This window comes from Arachis stenosperma, chromosome 10 (assembly GCF_014773155.1).
Source record: "Arachis stenosperma cultivar V10309 chromosome 10, arast.V10309.gnm1.PFL2, whole genome shotgun sequence".
NCBI lineage: Eukaryota > Viridiplantae > Streptophyta > Magnoliopsida > Fabales > Fabaceae > Arachis > Arachis stenosperma.
In genome coordinates, this window is record NC_080386.1 from 38,599,546 (window position 1) to 38,619,246 (window position 19,701).

The 19,701-nt window shown below is 35.8% G+C and overlaps 2 protein-coding genes across 2 annotated transcripts in view; both read left to right on the plus strand.

Annotated features, from left to right (window-relative positions):
* The window catches only part of LOC130956990 (receptor kinase-like protein Xa21), a 32,604-nt gene extending 19,806 nt beyond the window's left edge, over window positions 1-12,798 (plus strand). The window contains exons 2-5 of the mRNA XM_057883903.1: window positions 7,052-7,191; window positions 7,289-7,406; window positions 10,761-11,366; window positions 12,431-12,798. Coding sequence (XP_057739886.1) covers window positions 7,052-7,191; window positions 7,289-7,406; window positions 10,761-11,366; window positions 12,431-12,798 — 1,232 coding nt within the window. The remainder of the gene's footprint in view (window positions 1-7,051; window positions 7,192-7,288; window positions 7,407-10,760; window positions 11,367-12,430) is intronic.
* A 4,005-nt stretch (window positions 12,799-16,803) lies between these two features.
* LOC130954672 (uncharacterized) lies at window positions 16,804-19,086 on the plus strand. The gene is made up of 4 exons (XM_057881428.1): window positions 16,804-17,083; window positions 17,214-17,272; window positions 18,052-18,233; window positions 18,755-19,086. The coding sequence occupies exons 1-4, from the start codon at window positions 16,897-16,899 to the stop codon at window positions 18,825-18,827; spliced, it is 501 nt and encodes a 166-aa protein (XP_057737411.1). The 5' UTR covers window positions 16,804-16,896; the 3' UTR covers window positions 18,828-19,086.
* The last annotated feature ends 615 nt before the right edge of the window (window positions 19,087-19,701 follow it).

Sequence of the window (19,701 nt, forward strand, 5' to 3'; positions counted from 1 at the left end):
AAGGTGTGGAGCTCTGCTGTACCTCGAGTATTAATGCAATTACTATTGTTCTTCTATTTAATTTGGCTTATTCTTGTTCTAAGATATCACTTGTTCCTCATCTTGATGAATGTGATGATCCGTGACACTCATCATCATTCTCACTTATGAACGTGTGCCTGACAACCACCTCCGTTCTACCTTAGATTGAGTGAATATCTCTTGGATTCCTTAATCAGAATCTTTGTGGTATAAGCTAGAATTGATGACGGCATTTAAGAGAATCCGGAAGGTCTAAACCTTGTCTGTGGTATTCTGAGTAGGATTCAAGGATTGAATGACTGTGACGAGCTTCAAACTCCTGAAGGCTGGGCGTTAGTGACAGACGCAAAAGAATCACTGGATTCTATTCAAACCTGATTGAGAACCGACAGATGATTAGCCGTGCTGTGACAGAGCGCGTTGAACATTTTCACTGAGAGGACGGGACTGTAGCCACTGACAACGGTGATGCCCAACAGACAGCTTGCCATGGAAAGGAGTAAGAAGGATTGGATGAAGACAGTAGGAAAGCAGAGAGACGGAAGGGACAAAGCATCTCCATTCGCTTATCTGAAATTCTCACCAATGAATTACATAAGTATCTCTATCTTTATTTTATGCTTTATTCATAAATCATCCATAACCATTTGAATCTGCCTGACTGAGATTTACAAGATGACTATAGCTTGCTTCATACCAACAATCTCCATGGGATTGACCCTTACTCGCGTAAGGTTTGTTACTTGGACGACCCAGTGCACTTGCTGGTTAGTTGTGCGAAGTTGTGATAAAAAGTTGAGATTGCAATTGAGCGTACCATGTTGATGGCGCCATTGATGATCACAATTTCGTGCACCAATAATCCTCTTATATTTGGGTAATTAGGGTTTCTGTGGCATTTAAACTAGAATTAAACTTCACCCTCTAATTGGAATTAAGTGACCAAGGGATTGGCGGTTGATGAAGGTTAGAGGAGACTAAAAAGGTCTAAGGAATTAGGGTTTAGTTACATATAGTTTGCCATTAATTGAATCTTGCATGATTATAATAGTTAGTGACAAAAGTCAACCCGGAAGATAGATATCTTTGAAGCCTTAACTGTTTCTCTATATATTATTCACTACTTGTTTACTGCTTGCTTTTCTGATTCTCTGATTTACTATTTAATGCAATTGAACTTTCAAAACACCATTTTCTATTTGTCTGACTAAGCCAATCACTCAATCATTGTTGCTTGATCCATCAATTCTGGTGGGATCGACCCTCATTCACTTGAGGTACTACTTGGTACGACCCGGTGCACTTGCCGATTAGTTTGTGGGTTATAAATTTCGCATCAAGTTTGTGGGATTTCCAATTTTGGCGCCACATAACATGCACCAAGGGGAGTCCCATTCTGGAGGTTTGAAGCTAAACTTGGAAAACTCCAAGTTTGGCATTGAGAACGACGCAATTGGGGAATTATGGAAGATGGGTGGCGCCAAACTTGGTGGTTTGGAGTTTGGCGCCACTATCATGCACAAAAGAGGATTTGCTCTCTGCCAGGGGGCGCCAAACTTAGCCCCTCTGAAGTCTGGCGTGGAGAATTAAAAAAAAGAACAAAGGTGGCTCCAAACTTGGGCTGCACCAAATTTGGCGCCAGGAGGAGGTCTTGTTTTCGGGAGATATGGTGCCAAACTTCAAAGTTTCCAAGTTTGGCGCCAGGTTGTTACTTTTGGCTAACGCCAAACGTGATCCTACCAGATCCCAACCATATCACATGGCATCCCTCTTACTGATCCTTTCCCTTTTTACCTTGCCAATATATTCCTTCCTTCATTCCCTTTTTACTAAGCCTACCCCACCAACCCTTGCCCCTTCCTGACTTCCTTTCCCCCTTGACCGAATATATTCCCCTCCCCAACCCAACCTCCCAAACCCTACAACCCTTCCCTCTTGCCTTCCCAATACATACATGTGACCACCCTCCATTCCCATAACACACCCGTGAACCCCTTCCAATGAAACCCCACTCCTTATATATAGCCCCAACCTTCCCTCCTCAAGCCACACATAACAGACCACTCCTACCCCTCATTCCCACTTCAAACCTTCCCTCTATAATGCTTCTTCCCTCTTCAACAACACAAGCCAGCCCTTTCCTTCTTCCTTATACACTTCCCTTCCATCTATCCCATTCAACACGAACCCATTCCCAACCTCCAACCCCTTCGTCCTTGCCACCCCTTTCTATCTATCCCTTATCCCTCTCTTTTTTTTTCTTTTCTGTATTATTCAGTATACAAAAAAAAAAGAAAAAAATAGAAAAGCAATTTTTAGCATTGATCTTTTTTCTCTTCTGTTTCACTTTCTTCTTCTCCTGTGTATTTCTTTATTTTGCTCGAGGACGAGCAACATTTTTAAGTTTGGTGTTGTCACTTTGCTAGTTTTATTTTGTTTATTTTCATGGCACCAAAGACCACCCAACCCTAAATTACATGAAGAGCATTTTTATGAGGTTATTAGCAAGAGGCTTGTACTGCCAGAAGTGAAATTTAGTCTCCAACCGGATGAATATCCTAAAATTCAGCACCAAATTCAGAGACGAAGATGGCAGTTTCTGTGCAATCCGCACACACAGGTGGCACAATTGATGATTCAGAAATGTTATGAAAATTTGTAGATCACATACAAGGATGTATCTGGAGTTAATGAAAGGAACCACAGAAGCTTTGTTAGGGGAAGAATGTTTGATTTTAGCCCAGAAATTATCCGACAGACCCTCCAATTACCTCAAAATATGACCTTACTTTGATCCTACAACGAAAGGGTGAACAGAGATCAACAATTAGAGGCACTACTCGCTGATATATGCATTCTAGATACCCAGTAAAATTGGGGGCAAAGGGGAAGCTGTGCCATCTTAAGAGTAGTCACTTGACTCCTTTAGCTAGGGGATGGCTCCATTTTATCCGCCGGTCTATCATGCCCACAAGCAACCGGTCCGAATGCACTGTGGACCAGACCATTCTGATTCACTGCATTATGAGAGGAGAAGTGGTGGACGCGGAGTACATTATTGCTCAGCAAATCTATCATGTCACCACCAACACCATTCTGAATGCCACGTTAAGCTTTCACATCTCATATATCGCCTCTGTGAGGCCGCTAAGGTCAAGATAGAGAATGATTTTCCTATTCCAGTCGAGAGACTTATCACAAAGAAGACTATAGAACTGGTCAGGGAATACCAGAGACTCCCTAGGATTGAACAGGCTGAAGAAGAAGCTCAACAAGAGTAGCCACCACTGCCTTAAGGACACTACTTCCTCCCACAAGAATACTGGCAGTAGCTCACCTCCTCAATGAGGATCACGCAGGACAGCCGCTGGTAGCAGTACACTGCGTCTGTAGAGGAGATGCAGGTAACACAGAACAGCCGATGGGAGTATCTTTGTACCACCCTTGATGAGATGAGAGCTGCTTAGGACTTTCAGCGGTAGAAGATTCACCAGTTGAGACAGGATTACAGCCGCCTGAGAGGACCACACGGAGCACAGCATGAGGAGAGAGATTTCCACCAGGGAGATTGAGCTGGCTTAGTTCCTTTTCACCTTACATATTATTTTGCTAATTTTATGATTAGGTTCCTGTTCTCTGCTGTTTTGTTTTAGTTGTTGCATGATCATTTGTTATTTCAATTCCAAGGTTTTAGTTTAATTTGCTGTTCTTTTTTATCTTATTTTGTTATTTGATTTTAATTCTAAAAGGTGTCTCATGTATTGCTCACTGAGCTTGAAATCAAAAGAAAAGAAAGAAGAAAAGGATGTATTGTATGAGAAAAAGAGTTTATAACAAAGAGTAGTCTTCAGTACCTAAATATGTTGGTATTCCTTGTAATTCTAAATGCATGACATGAACCGTGCATATTTGAATTTGAATCAAGAGATGTTGATGTATAAAGAACAGGAATTTAGAGAACTATTATGAATTCTCTGAATTAAACAAAAGCTTAATCCTTGAAGCAAAAGAAAAATAAAAGCAAGGTTCAAGGCTCTGAGCATCAATGACTAGGAAGGTTAGACATGATTAAAAGCTCAAAGAGTTGTTTCCCTAGTCATATGCTTGTGGTGTAATTGTGTCAAGTAATCTTTGAGACAGAGCACTAAAAATCGAGATCAATTGCAATTAACAGAGTATGCCAAAGGCTTTGAGCACCACTGTCTGGGAGCAACTGAAAGAAAAAACAGAGCTTCAAGAGAGTTCCCCAGTTAAGTGCTTGTGGTGTTTTGTGTCAAGTAAAGCTTGAGATAAAGCATTTAAAGTCACGGCTAAGCTCAAGGTGTAAAACACCAAAGAAAAGAGAATTAAAGAAAATTTGATGTGTTCAAGGATTAGACCAAAGTATAAAGGCAAGAGAATTCATAATATTATCCGGATTCTAATTCCGAATGATAGTGACATTCCTCTTATTCAAAGAATAGTGAGATGCCAAAACTATTCAGGATTGTAGTGTATAAACTCCACTTTAAGAAGAGACAGGAGCTTAATTGAACACTCACTTCTCCTGCAAATTCACATCATAAGCCTATATTAGTTTTGGTTGCTTGAGGACAAGCAATAATTCAAGTTTGGTGTTGTGATGTATGAGCATCTTTTCTATCTTTTTCTAGTAAATTTGCATTCAAATTGTTAATTTTAATCAAGATTTAATTATCTTTTAGCCACTATGAATGCTACTATGAGTTCTGTGCAATTCAATTTATTTCAGGTAGCATTCGAATGGATTTGATGGAGTTTTTGAAGAAGAAGAGGAAGAAAGTAAATGATGCTGTCAACCTTGACCTCCTTACACTCAAACAAAAATAACTTGAGCTACAGAGGTCTAATTGACGTGATTCTAGCGACTTTGGAAAGCCAACTTATAGAGCTTTCCAATAATATATAATAGTTTATACCTTTCATATGAAATTACTGCCTTGGTGGCGCTAAACTTGGAAAATTCCAAGTTTGGCGCAAGGATCATCACAACGCCTTCCTTGCTTGCTGCCTTGGTGAAGCCAAACTTGAGATATCTAAAGTTTGGCGCCAACTAAAGGGGATTTGAAGATCGCATGCTGGCTTGCTGAAGCCAAACTTGAGGAACCTCAAGTTTGGCACCAAGGATGAAGAATGGAGGAATTGCATGATGGCTTGCTGAAGCCAAACTTGAGATACCTCAAGTTTGGCGCCAGCAAGGAGAACTTGGAAGAACACACACAGGTTGGCTGAAGCCAAACTTGGATTCCCCATGTTTAGCGCCAACTCTTCTAAACCAAGTGGTCCCCATTTTTATACAAGGCTTGCACGAATCAATTATTAAATTTTGATTTAAACTTTTATTTATTTATAATTAGGAAAAGATATTATTTAGTTTTAGGAAATATATTTTCACATTAATTAGGATAAGATATAAAAGGGAAAAGAATCAACCCTTCGGGAAGATCTCTTCTCTTCTACCTCATTCTGCAATTTTACAATTTTTCTTAATCCTAGTTTCTCTCTTAACCATGAACAACTAAACCTCCACTGTTAAGGTTAGGAGCTATGTCTATTATATGGATTGATACTATTACTTTTCTATTTTAATTCATGTATTGATTTCTATTTCAAGAATTATTTTCGTTCTTTATCTTATGAATCTGGGTGGAACGGAAGTATGACTCTTGTTCTAATTGAGTTCTCGTATAACTTGGAAAAGTTCTTTACTTGAACAATAGCTTGAAACAATTTCTCCTAAATTTCTAATTATCTGGACTTAACAGAATACGTGACATATAATCCTCTTATATTTGGGTAATTAAGATTTCTGTGGCATATAAACTAGAATTGAACTTCATGCTCTAATTGGAATTAAGTGACCAAGAAATTGGTGGTTGATGAAGGTTAGAGGAGACTAAAAAGTTCTAAGGAATTAGGGTTTAGTCACATATAGTTTGCCATGAATTGAATCTAGCATGATTAAAATAGTTAGTGAGAAAAGTCAATCCAGAAGATAGATATCTCTGAAGCCTTAACTGTTTCTCCATATATTATTCACTACTTGTTTACTGCTTGCTTTTCTGATTCTCTGATTTACTGTTTAATGCAATTGAACTTTCAAAACACTATTTTCTGTTTGTCTGACTACGCCAGTCACTCAATCATTATTGCTTGATCTATCAATCCTCGTGGGATCGACCCTCATTCACTTGAGGTACTACTTGGTACGACCCGGTGCACTTGCCGGTTAGTTTGTGGGTTATAAATTCCGCATCACCTATCTACATTGTCGAAGCCAACCTTTCTACTTTCCATATCTGGACTCATCTCCATCTAAATCACAGGGTCCCATGGACCCGCCCCCAGTATTTGTAATCACTAAAATGCCCAGGCTCCCACTTCGAAATTTCACCAAAACACACTACTTTTTTTCGCAATTTAATAACCAGGAAAAATATGGGAAATTTCTGAGAATGGCCAATTAACAGTCCAACAAGTCAACAACATGACCTTTTTTCCAATACTTTCTTCACTCTGGAATCTTATATACAGCTGACTAGTAATAATCAAAATGAAATCACTGCATTGATTCAGAAATTACATGGCATGTTTGTTTTGAAATCTCTTGAAACTTTTAATTATTTTTTAGGAATTGAGGCCACTAAACTAAAACCTGGTGTATATCATTTATCTCAAACTAACTACATAAAAGATGTGTTACACAAATCAGGCATGATTGATGCTAGGTCAGTCCAAACACCTATGATTACTTCAGAAAAGCTCTCTAAATATGGTTTTGAACATTATTCTGATCCTATTCACTATCGTTCTATAGTAGGGGCTCTGTAATACTGCACCCTCACTAGACCTGAGATAGCATTCTCAGTAAATAAGGTAAGCTAATTTACGCAAAGACCTTTGCTCAGCCAATGGAGATCAGTAAAAAGGATCCTTTGATATCTTGCTGGTACAAATGAGCAAGGTTTTCTTTTTCATCTATCTACTAATCTTCGAATCTTTGTTTTTGCAGATGTTGATTGGGCCTCTGATGATGATAGGAGATCCACTTTAGGCTACTGTATCTTCTTAGGCACTAATTTGGTTGCTTGGTCAAGTAGAAAACAACATGTAGTCAGTCGTTCCGGTGCAGAATTTGAATACAGAAGTGTGGTAACAACTACAACTGAGATTATTTGGTTACAAAATCTCCTATCTGAGCTTGGTTTCAACATTTTGGAGTCTCTACCATTTATTGTGACAATGCTAGTGCTGTCCAATTATCTGCAATCCCATTATGCACAACAGAACCAAGAATTTCAAGCTTAATATTCATCTTGTGAGAGACTTGGTTAACCAACATCAGCTCCACATTGTTCACATACCTGGTATAGATCAAGTTGTAGACTTTTTTACTAAGCAGTTATCTGTTTTCTCCTTTAATTGGTTTTTGGACAAACTCAAGCTCACTCCAAGAGTGTCCTTGATTTTGAGGGAGGCAAGATTGACCAAGATTCCAATTTAGCCGTTGAATCAGTTAGCAAAATAGAATGCAGTTACATAAGCTAGCCTAGTATTATAATTTTCCCTCTTAGTATAAATACTGATGAAGCTTGTTTTGGAAAGGGGGCTTCCATGATCATTCATTTAATACAAACACATACACAGTTTTATGATTCATCAGGAACAGAACTTCAGATCTTTCTTTACGTTTTCTCAGTAACATTATGTAATTGGATATGTATAAAACTGCTTTATATTAACATTCCACCAAAATTAAATACCATAAAGATTGTTGATATTTTAACCATTTTGTTTTTTGATTTTCCTGTTAACCTTCTGCAATAACAATATTCCTTTATAAAAGTTTGAGATAAGTATAAAATATTTAAGCTTAAATAAGTTTTGAATGCTGTAAAATTCATAATCTGCAGACATAATATTGATGCCTCTCAGTGTAACCAAGTTTTCCTTTGTTACCATATACAAGACAAGATCCATGGTCTAAGGCATTCAAACATGGATTAAGTTTCAAATTACATTGTCTCAGTTAGTAAACTCAAAACGTAATAGGTACAATGCTTCATTTGAAAGAAGGATTACTTCTCAATTCTCCTTAATGGCAAACCTGCTTTCACAATACATGAAAAAAAGAAGCCCCATCAATAATAAAAGCCGAAATAGAAAAATACTGAGACTAAAGCATGAACAATGAAAAGAAAAAAAAAAGAAAAAGGCTCACCAACTAGCCTTTTTCATTATAGCCTTAAAACTATTTTTTTTAAGCTTGAGAAGCTGATGCAATGACCTCGCTAGTGCTTATGAGAATCACATAAATATCCTGGCTAGTGCTTTCCTTATCCTGAGGAAACACATAAATATCATAAGATGTCATCATTCTATTGGATATAATAGCCATAAAACTAGTTGGTGAATTCTATGATAGGACATGTTTTTATCTTCTATGGAAACAATAGGGAGGTGCTCATATTAAATCAAAATGAAAACCACCATGTTTGAAAGATTGCTGAACATATAATCGAATTTGCAATTGAATTACTTATCCAAGATAGATCTCACTTGCTTATTGAACATATAATCTCCATGGCACGAAATGGGTGCCCCAACGTTACTCTTCTCTAGTGGCGTGGAGCATGCACTTAGTGGCGTCATCCACGCCACTCAATCTCACCCCAACCTTGCCTCTTACCTTGGCGTGGAGCACGCCCTCGCGTCATCCATCCCACCCAACCTCGCCTTCTTCCTTGTCGTGGAGCACGCACTTAGTGGAGTCATCCACGCCACTCAAACCCTCTCCAACCCTTTCTAAGTGCCCCAACATCACCCTCTTTCTAGTGGCGTGGAGCACGCTTCATCCACGCCACTTAGACTCACCTCAACCTCACCATCTCAAGTGGCGTGGAGCACGCACTTAGTGGCATCATCCACACCACTCAAATAAGTCTTGATTCAAATAAGCCTTGGCAAAGGCATGGGCCATTTCACTAGTTGCACCACAAAATTTAGCTCTTGGAGTGGAATTTTTGGTGTATTTTGGAGTGCACCATGCCATTTTTGTGAACCGGTGAGTTTCCATGCACGGCTGAGGCCATGCAAAGATGTCATGACACGCTTCCTCTAAAAACACACTTTTGTTTAGTTTTTATTTAAAACTTCAAATTGCTTCCGAAGTCCATTTATTGAAAAATATAACAGTCATAGACTAGTAACTTACTTCTCAAATCTTTAACCTTCCAAAACTGAAAAAATTCAGCAAGGAATCAATCCTAGTGGATTATAGTAACAAAGGTCTTTACTTAATTGTGTCAGCGTGAGCCACGTCCTAAGAGCCAAGGGGCTCCATGCATTGCCCAAATGTGAAGGACGTCCCAGATGAGAGACGCCCAAGAGGACGCTATTTGGCCTATTGGGACGTGCTCGAACACGTCTGTGAGAGATACTAGCTAGTAAGCACATTGTAAATTAGAAAGACTTTTCTTTAGAAAACTCCAAGTCCTAAGCTAGCGCCGCTTGTGTCGTTGACTCTGACTCGTTGCAATGAAATTTCTAGGAAATTTTCTCGACGATTTTGGTGAGAGTTAGACACCCTATGAATGTGGACAATAAAATTTATAGGAAATTTCCTCACACATGCAATGACGATTTTCGTGAGAGTTAGACACGCTATAAATGTGGACACTGGAGGAGTTTCTTTCTATACCAAACACTATACTACATACATATCTTTGCCTTTTAGCCTCTTGTTGAAAGTAGAGTCCGAGGAAAAACCCTTCAAGATCGCTTCCTTCTTAACTTGTTTGAATTTCTTGGTGAAAAATGAGAGAAAAAGAATACTCCAACAATACTACTGCTTTTACTGTGGTTGTGGTGGTGCTACTCATCACTCAAATTAGAGTTTTCTATGCCTGCCTTCAACCAGAAAGACAGGCTCTCCTTAATTTTAAAAGATGTTTGAAACCACTACTACTTCCATATCATGCGATAATCTCACTAGACATGTTGTCATGCTTGATCTCAACGATCCCTGTTCGTATTTCTTCAGTTCGTATTTTTTCACTGACTCAAATTTAGAACCACTGCTGATGCTGATGATCATATTTGCCCCACTGTGATGGATGCTTTGAAAAATGTTAATCCATATCTGTCACAACTTCAACATTTGACTTATTTGGATCTTTCTAGAGTTTGAATCCATACTGTTCCAGAATTCCTTGGTTCTATGCAACGCCTAAGCTATCTTTCTTTACAAGGAGAAGGCGACGCTATTCCCATTCCCAGCAGCACTATTAGCAACCTCACTAACTTGCGTGCTCTTTATCTCGATGATTTCACTTTCACCAACGATACTGAAAGTACTTGGCTTGCTCCATTTTTCTCATTACAATATCTTGGCTTGACACAAATGGATCTTTCCATGGATCTGTATAAGGTACTCAACATGCTTCCTTCTATCTTAGATTTATATCTACTTTCCTGTAACTTTGCAAAATCACTTGTTTCTGATCCTATTTTCCCTCTCATAAATCTCACTCGGCTCCAAGTCCTCAGTCTTGCATGAAATTCTCTTAATCATCCTTTATCATCAGTCCTACGTCCTTTTCAGAACACCACTTCCATCAAAGTCCTTGACATCTCAGGCAATGATCTAAACTCTTTGCCATCATGGTTAGCCAATTTTCACAATCTTATTAAACTGGATTTGTCTCTGAATAATATTACAGTCTTTGATCCTTTGAGAAATCTGACCTCCATTAAAGACCTCCGTCTTTCTTCTAATCAGAATTTAATTTGGCTGCCACAATGGTTTGCTCATTTTGAGCACCTTCAAGTAATAATCCTTAGGGATTGTGGTTTTGTTAGTGATCTTCCTTCTATTCTTCAAAACATCACTTCCATTAGGTCTCATGATTTCAGTGAAAATAGCCTAACTTCAATAGTACCGTTGAGGAAGCTTGAAAACCTTGTTGAGTTAAATCTTGAGGCTAATAAGCTTGATGGTCCAATTCCTTATAGTTTACGCAATTTGACATTTCTCACACATCTTAAACTTTCCAAAAACTACTTTAATTCACTTCCATCGTGGTTAGGCGAGTTAAAGAGTCTTATGAGTCTTGATCTTTCTGTGAATAATTTCACAGTCACTACCATAGAAGAGGGTTTTCTATCATCAATTTTGAGTAATCTATGTCATCTAAAATACATGGATTTGTCTAACAGCAATGTTCAAAGATTGGCTTTCAACGACAAAGTAACTCTATTTGGCTGTAATGGCTATGCTTTAGAGTACCTATATTTGAATGCGAATAAATTCGATGGTCTTTTACCCAGTTGGTTGGGACAATTTAAAAATTTGATAGAAGTTGATTTGTCTAAGAATTCATTCTCCGGTCCCATTCCTTCTTCTATTAGAAATTTAAAAAAATTGAGAAAGTTAATTCTTGCATTTAACTTTTTTAATGGATCAATACCGCTGAGTCTTGAAAAACTTGTTGATCTATGTCTTGTATATCTTTTTATAATAATTTGAGTGGTAATATTCCTCAAAATCTAGGTCAACTAAAAAATTTGGTTGTGCATGAGCTTTCTTCAAACTACTTGTAAGGCTCAATGAATTGATTAATAAATTCGTGCCCTCAGGTTATGAGCCCCTTGTACTTAGATTTTTCGCATAATTAATAACTGGATTCATTCCTGAAAGCCTTCCACATAAAATCCCCAACGTGAAGTCTTTGCTTCTCAGTAATAACTTCATGAATGGTTCGTTGCCAAGTTCGTTGAAAAACTTGAATGTTTGTTGTATTTTGATGTTTCCAATAATTATCTGTCTGGCAAAATTCTAAGCACAATTTAAAATCTTTTATTATTGGAGTTACTACATCTGAATAATAATAAGTTTCAAGAAAAACTTCCTTCATGTTTGTCAAACATGAAAAACTTGAGATCATTAGATGTTGGGAAGAATCAACTATCAGGTTTCATACCTTCTTGAAATGGCAGTGAATTTTCATACTTTCAAATTCTTAGGATGAGAAGAAATTGGTTATATGTTAGCATTCCTTCAAGCCTCTGTCAATTTGATGCATTGCAAATATCGGACCTTGCTGAAAATAAATTAGTAGGCCCAATTCCTCATTGCATTGCCAATATTACAGGAATGACTTCAGCATATACTCTTTTATATAACGAGAATTCGTATTTGTCCAATTCGTAATGGTGGGACAAAGAGGATGTGAAGGAAGTTATTAAAGGAAGAGAACTTGATTACATTGGTAATTTGATATATGTAGTAACTTGGACTTCTCAAATAACTTATTGTCTGGATCAATTTCTACTGGAATATCTTCCCTATTAAGATTGATTGGACTCAATTTCTCCTACAATAATTTGTCAGGCAAGATTCCTAAAATGATTGGAGACATGAGGTCATTGGAGTCTATTGACTTGTCTCATAATGATCTTTGTGGTGGTATTCCAAGAAGTATGATTGACTTATATTCTCTAAGTCAGTTGAATTTATCATACAACAACCTCTTAAGACCAATTCCAGTTGAAAACCAATTTCAAACCTTGAATGATTCACTCAATTACACTGGTAACCAATATCTCAGTGGAGCTCCACTCCCAAAATATTGTCCCGGTCATGGTCTTCATCATGTTTCTACTTTTGAAGGCTATGAAGATGAAGACAGGGAAAATGACCAGCTTGACAAAGCGTTGTTTTACTCAATTGTATCCCTTGGTTTCGCAACTGGTTTCTGAGGAATTATTGGAATTTTGTATTTCAAAAATAATTGGAGGTATGCTTGCTTTGGATATGTGGAGAAGGTTGCTGACAGGATCTATGATGCAGTTGTCATATTGAAGAAAATGATACAGAGGAATAAGATTGTTGTGCTTCTAGATGATTAGAGTTGTGTTTTCATTGAGATGTATTTAAATATTTCTTCTGTTTTTTTATCAATTATCACTCACATTTATGTTAAAATTGCAAGTAGCTTTTATATGTTTCTAGTGCTAAAATATTTAAAGAAGTTGATCCATATTACAAATACATAATATGAAAGTGAGATAAATTTGAAAACTAACAACAATCTACTATAATTAGTAGCATGAGGAGGATTTTAAGTTAACAAAAAAATACACTATATATATCAAGAATCAAGAGATGGCAATAGATAAGGTTAGTACAAGTTAATTTAGCCCCAACTCATACGATATACATTCTGTAGTTACTGCTACTACTAAAAAAATACACCTAATAATCTATTACTTCCAAAAAGATTAGATAATCTATTCTCGAACACGTCTGTGAGGGGGCTCTCCATGCAGACCTAACGTTATCAACATCTTAAGGCTCCTTGGGAGAACTTTGGAAGTTTGATCTTGGATGATCCAAAGTGAATAAGTGCTCCACGTCTCTCTTCAATCAACTCTTAATCCCTTTTTTTTTCTTTTTTACCTACGATCAATTACACAGTCTTTGAAGTATCTTGTGTTCATAAACCTTTTAAAACTTATTAAGCAAGATGCATCAAAACTTGATTTGAAAGACTATGAGTTAGCACAAAAATCACTAATCTCTAATAATTCTTTCACATGCAACCATTAATTGAAAATGACCCTTAATATACTTGATTAATGAACCAAATGAATGATTTATTCAGTGAAAAAGTACTAAAATAACTGATAAAATGCTTCGGCATCAATAATACTAGCTGGTAAACAATAAGCAATATAGTTTGAGAATACTAGCTGGTAAGCACTAAGTTCTATCTTATGACCCAAACTTTCTTTTCAATTGATGAGAGATCATAGCACAATTCTGATGCTTTGTTAATACTTGAAGGCTTGAGGATCATCATCCACTTCACTTTCTGACTCTTCTCTTTCAACACGTCATATCTATCTACACTATTTTACCGTTCAACCTCCTCTTTCAACCAATTGCTTATGCCCATGATTCTTGTTTTTGTATGAAAATCTACAGAAGAAGATAGTTTACTAAGATGCTAACCAAATAATCAACCTAGCACATGTGTTCTTGCATTGTGATCACTGTTATTCGAACCAATATTGAATAGGCATCACCACTGAGTAGAAAATATTTTTGATTGGAAGTATAAGATCAATAAAAAAATTGGAAGTGGTTCCTTCCATTTTTTTCTCAAATAAGTTCAAACTCACTGTAACCCATATGATAGTAAGAAACAATAACTTTTATCTTTGTATCATATATATTGTAGAACAAGCAAAAATTTAGTAATAAACAGTCAAATTAGAATACCTTATCTCCATTGCAATTCAAAGCTTTTCGAGTTGCACATCTCGAAAGGTGGATCTAATCTAAAAGAATAAAAGCATTTTTGCTAGATTCAAAGGAAAAGATGGAATATTACAGATCAAAGTTGAAGTTATTCTTACCTGACAGCATTTCAAATTTTCCCGACAAGCAGCATAATGCAATGGAGTGCTTTCAGCTCCTATATCAAAGCACATTAGTGGTTTATAGATTTTGATGGAGAGAATTAAATAACCATGTAGTACTTAGCATATTAAGTAAAAGATATAACTATTAAATCCATTTGCAACATGCCTCAGCTCCAGCAGCGCCAGCGCTATGTCCAACAGGGCCTCATTTGCAACATGCCTTAGTGCCAGCAGCGCTAGCGTTATGTCCAGCAGTGCCAGGGCCAAATTTTCAAACACACTTCAGCGCCAGCAGTGCTAGCGCTATGCCCAAAAGCGATTGCGATAGATTTCGAAATTGGAGATTGAAAATTTTGGCTTGGGTGCGTACGCACGATCCGTGTGTGTAAGCACAAAAGGAAGAGATGGCAAGTATGTTTGTGCATGGAGCAGAATGCTTACGCACAAGTATAATTCTTACAAAGGTGCGTAGGCACTTGCAAAGTTGCATACGCAAAGATGAAGAGTGGCACCAATGTTTATTAATAGCACCAATATTTATTATACTCCGTCAAAGATCCTGAAACCGAGGTATACTGGCATAGTCCATCACCTATTTTTCTCCAATTGTATCTTGAATTTTGATATTGTAGTTGTAGTTGTTAGATAATGTGATTGTTGGTAAAATTTTACCAATAAAAAAATTGAGAACAATATTTAACAAAAAGGTATGTTGTATTAGTATAGTTACTAAGTACGTTTAGAGGAATTGTTCTAGTGGGTTACCCCTCGCCTACACTGAAAACACCTCCACGGTTATTGTTTGCTGCTCCTTCGCAGTTCAGGGCGATACACGATTACTCTCCTATGACTCAAATCAAACCTGACAACACTTCGAAGCTTTCCATTAAACTTTTCGCCGCCACTCACAAATTCGAGAACCCACCCACACCACTCCTCCAACAAGAGCAAACTGTTGTCCTTCTCGCTTAATTTAAGGATCTGTTTCAGATTAATTACTCGTAAACAGCTCCAGTTTAATAATAAGTTGTGGTATAAAGCATTGCAAAACTTAAAACCTAAAATTCAAACTAGACCTCCTACCTTTATATAATTTGTTTGCTACCACACATATATATATATATATATATATAGGTGAGTTCTATGGTGTCTTTTACTATGGTGTCAAAATTGCCTAACTTACTTTTAAAAGTAAAAAATAAAATATTTAAAGTAAAAAGTAAAATATTTAAAATTTATTAAATATTATGTATTTACTTTTTTTGGTAAGTTAGGCACAATGTCAAAAGCACCATAGCATTCACTATATATATATATGAACCACGATTCCTAAAATTTTTTAATAACAAGAACTTTAAAGATATTGAAAATACTTTCTCCATACAAAAAATTTTTTTGAAGAAAATGCTAGATGATGAGAATATTTGTTAGAAACTAGAATTAGGTGACTACTTTACTATAGTTTTTCTAGTTCATTACTATGACTACTTGCTACTTACAATTTTCCCGGCAATAGGTTGCAAACAAATGTGTATCAATCATCATCAAGCTTTCAATTGAATAAAATAAAAAGATTATATAGCCATGTCAAAAACTTCTTTAGTTGGGTGTTTGGTTCAAAGGATTTTAATTTATTCTAAAAAATTGTCTATAAAAACAATCATTTATATATTTGTTTGAAATTTTGAAATTTAATTCATAAAAATAATTATTCTCAGAAAAAAATAGTTATCAGAATTTTGAAATTCTTATTTCCATTACAGAAACGAATATTTGATATGTATATCCAATATTAAAAACAATTTTATATATATATATATATATATATATATATATATATATATATCTAATTATGCATCGTCAACAAAAATAACTACGTTTTATATTGACCGCGTAAATAATTATACAAAAAAACGAATGTAATTGGACAACTATATAAAACGTTTTATATTGTCAATACATCAAAATTAAACTCTAAATATTAGCATATAAAATTACAATATTAATTGTCAAATATTTTTTTCTTTTAATGAATAAATATGTTTGTAACTTATTCTTGTGAATATTAAAAACAATTTATAACCATTTATAATACTAAATAAACATTTTTAATATCCGGATATAACACTTTTAAGAATATAATTTTTTGAAATATATTTTTTAACCTTTAAATTATATACAAATTAACTCCATAACTGTTTTTCTTTCTTTTTAAAATTTTTTTTTCTGTGGTCAAAGAGACTCCTTTGTTATTTTTTTTCTGGTCTTGACAAGACTCCTGTTGTTCTCTTTTGAGTATGATCCAATTAAAGCACAAAAGACGAAAACTATAGTGTGACAATAAGGCCCATTGAATGAGTCCAGCCCTCTCTTATTTCTTCAGCTCGTTGGATCTCGCAGAGAGAGAGAGAGAGAGAGAGAGAGAGAGAGATGAAGAGGAGATGGCTGAGTAGCTACGGCGTTGCGGCGGCGGTGGTGGTTGTGGTCTTGTTGGCCGCCTTGAGTATCGGTACATCAGCGGAGCAACTGAGCACAAGAGAATGCGAGAATCTTGGATTCTCCGGTCTCGCTCTGTGCTCCGATTGCAAGACTTTCTCCGAGTACGTCAAAGACAAAGGTAATCTCCATTCTTCAATTTCCGATCTCAATTTTCCTTTTTCTTTTTAATTTTCGATCTCGTGCTTTATTTATTATATTTTTGGTTAGTTCCATCAAATTTTGAATTGAGCTCAGAATTCCGGTTGCAGAGCTGGTATCGGATTGTTACAAGTGTTGCACGGAAGATTCCAATGATGCTACTGCCAAGGTATATAGATAATTATATATAGTTAGGGAACGATGATTTCACAATTAATCACTAATACTTATATTATGATAACTGCAATTACCATTTACTAATTACTCTTGGTTACAAATAGAAAGAAACTAGTATACTTCACGTGCACTATTATTGATGCAAATTATATTACTTCATGTGTATTATTATTGTTGAATAATATCTTGTGGTCTCACCAAATTGCATTTGAGGAACTAGTGTAGTGCTGGATTTTGTTTAAAGATACACTATTCTGTACTTTTCTCCCTTTCAAGGGCGAGAATTTATCAACTTTAGGAAAATAAAAGGAAAATACTGAGACATTTGGTGACACAAACTTGTTTGATGAAGGAGACAAGTACAGAGTTAGGCAAATTATCTCTATTTGCGTGTGCGCATGTGCCTGTAGTTACCGAATGGGGCCTTAGAGTGTTTTGGTTTGTAGATGGTAAGTCATAATTTGATTCAAGGGGAAAGCAACTTTTCTTTATTTCTTTTCCAAATCAAACCATGGTTTCAGTTAAATTGTGAAAAAGAGTTGAAATTCAGTTTGCATCCTTCAAACTATGGTTTGGAATCTTCCAACACCATATAAACACACACTAAGTTCAAGTGAAATAGGAAGGTGAGTGATACTATTTTAATTTTCAGTTTGCCTTAACCGGCATCAGAGTTTTGGCTTTTGAAGTAATAATGAAAATCCTGGATCTTTCATGAGAGTGCTATGCATGCAAAAAATAGTACTAATGGTTGTTTATTGTTTTCTTTAGGTTGCATACTCTGGAGCCATTTTGGAAGTTTGCATGAGGAAGCTTGTTTTCTATCCTGAAGTTGTTGGCTTCATTGAAGAGGAGAAGGATAAATTTCCAACCGTCAAAGTTCAATATGTTTTTAATTCCCCACCAAAGCTAATCATGCTGGATCATGCAGGTGATCAGAAAGAAACAATCAGGTATGACTTCTTTAATTAAATTAAATTATGGTTTTAACTTCTTGCTTCATCCATGATAGACTTTGATTCGGTTACCACATCTAGTAGGATAATGTCCTGACTTCTGATCTTCTTGTCAGAGCATCTTGCTATGAGAACTTTGGTTTTTTAGGATCGATTAAAATGCAGTGACTTCCCATAGATCATAGATGTCTGTGTTTTAGATGCTGTGAATACACCTGACATAGTTCTGATAAACAATTGTTGTGTAATGTACTGATAACCTCCATTACAATACTTATGGAATTGATCGGTAACATTAACAAATACCAAAGCTTTTTTATGTGTAAATGAATAGTTTAATTGTGTGGGAAAAGCTCTTTTCATTGAAATAAAAGAATCTACTAGTTAGGTGGAAGGTTTGAGTTCTCTTTAACAATGAACCCTGCCAACAAAATGATGCCTTTCTTGCGTGCTAGGATTTAAAGGTAAAACATGGTGTTTTAGCTTGTTTCTGATTGAATATCTCTTCCCCGTTGCAGAATCGATAATTGGAAACGCGATCATATACTGCAGTTCATGCGAGAGAAGGTGAAGCCTGTGGCGGCTAATTGAGAAGCTATTACCCATTTACCCGTTATCAGCTACGCCACGTTCTTCATTTTAATTCTCGTTATGTATGTCTTAACTCCGTTCAAAATTTGACCAAAAACAGAGTGAGAGTATATATGGTAATCACTTGGGCAAATCAACTAAACTTTGGCAAGTGACCTGAATGACCTAAGACAATTGATAGCATATTTAAACATATTTTATCAACTTTAGTCTTGTAGTATTTCGTTGGTGAAAAGTTTGTCTCGTTACTTGTTACTGTCGTGGTGTGTGTACAACAACTAATAATAATAATAATAATAATAATAATAATAATAATAATAAAGTTTAATTACTCTGTTAGTTTTTATAGATTCACGAAATTTATAATGAGGTTTTTATACTTTTTTTTTTCTTTTAATTGAGTTTTTGCACTAATTTTTTTTAATTGGATTTCTATACTTTTTTATTTTCTTCTATTTGGATCGTTGTACTAATTTTTTATTTTTTAGTTGGGTTCCTATATAATTAAACCAATTATTGTCAAGAGGGACCTAATCAAAAAATAATTTGTGCAATTAAAGGGAAAAAAAATATAGGAACTTAATTAAAAATTTCGCAAAATTATAGAACTAACAGAGTAATTAAACCTAATAATAATATCATCATCATTATTAATTCATCTATCAAGGTTTCATGCTTGATAAAATGGTTGAGACCTTCTTTACTAATTATGTTATCCTTTATACAGTCTTTATTAAGTAAAGAGTATTGAAATTTTTGTTAATTAAATAAATTTCAATTTTTTATTTAATATATTTTACATGCTTATATTTGAAGTTTAGGGTTGTTACGATGGGTAACCGGAGATTAATGAGCTGGATTCGTTAGGTTGGCC

What these genes read in the sequence shown, in the direction of transcription:
- LOC130954672 (XM_057881428.1), top strand. Translation starts at nt 16,897, where the DNA reads ATGAAGAGGAGATGGCTGAGTAGCTACGGCGTTGCGGCGGCGGTGGTG. An exon ending in CCAATGATGCTACTGCCAAG is followed by an intron (nt 17,273 to 18,051) that starts GTATATAGATAA and finishes TGTTTTCTTTAG; the next exon opens with GTTGCATACTCTGGAGCCAT. An exon ending in GATCAGAAAGAAACAATCAG is followed by an intron (nt 18,234 to 18,754) that starts GTATGACTTCTT and finishes TCCCCGTTGCAG; the next exon opens with AATCGATAATTGGAAACGCG.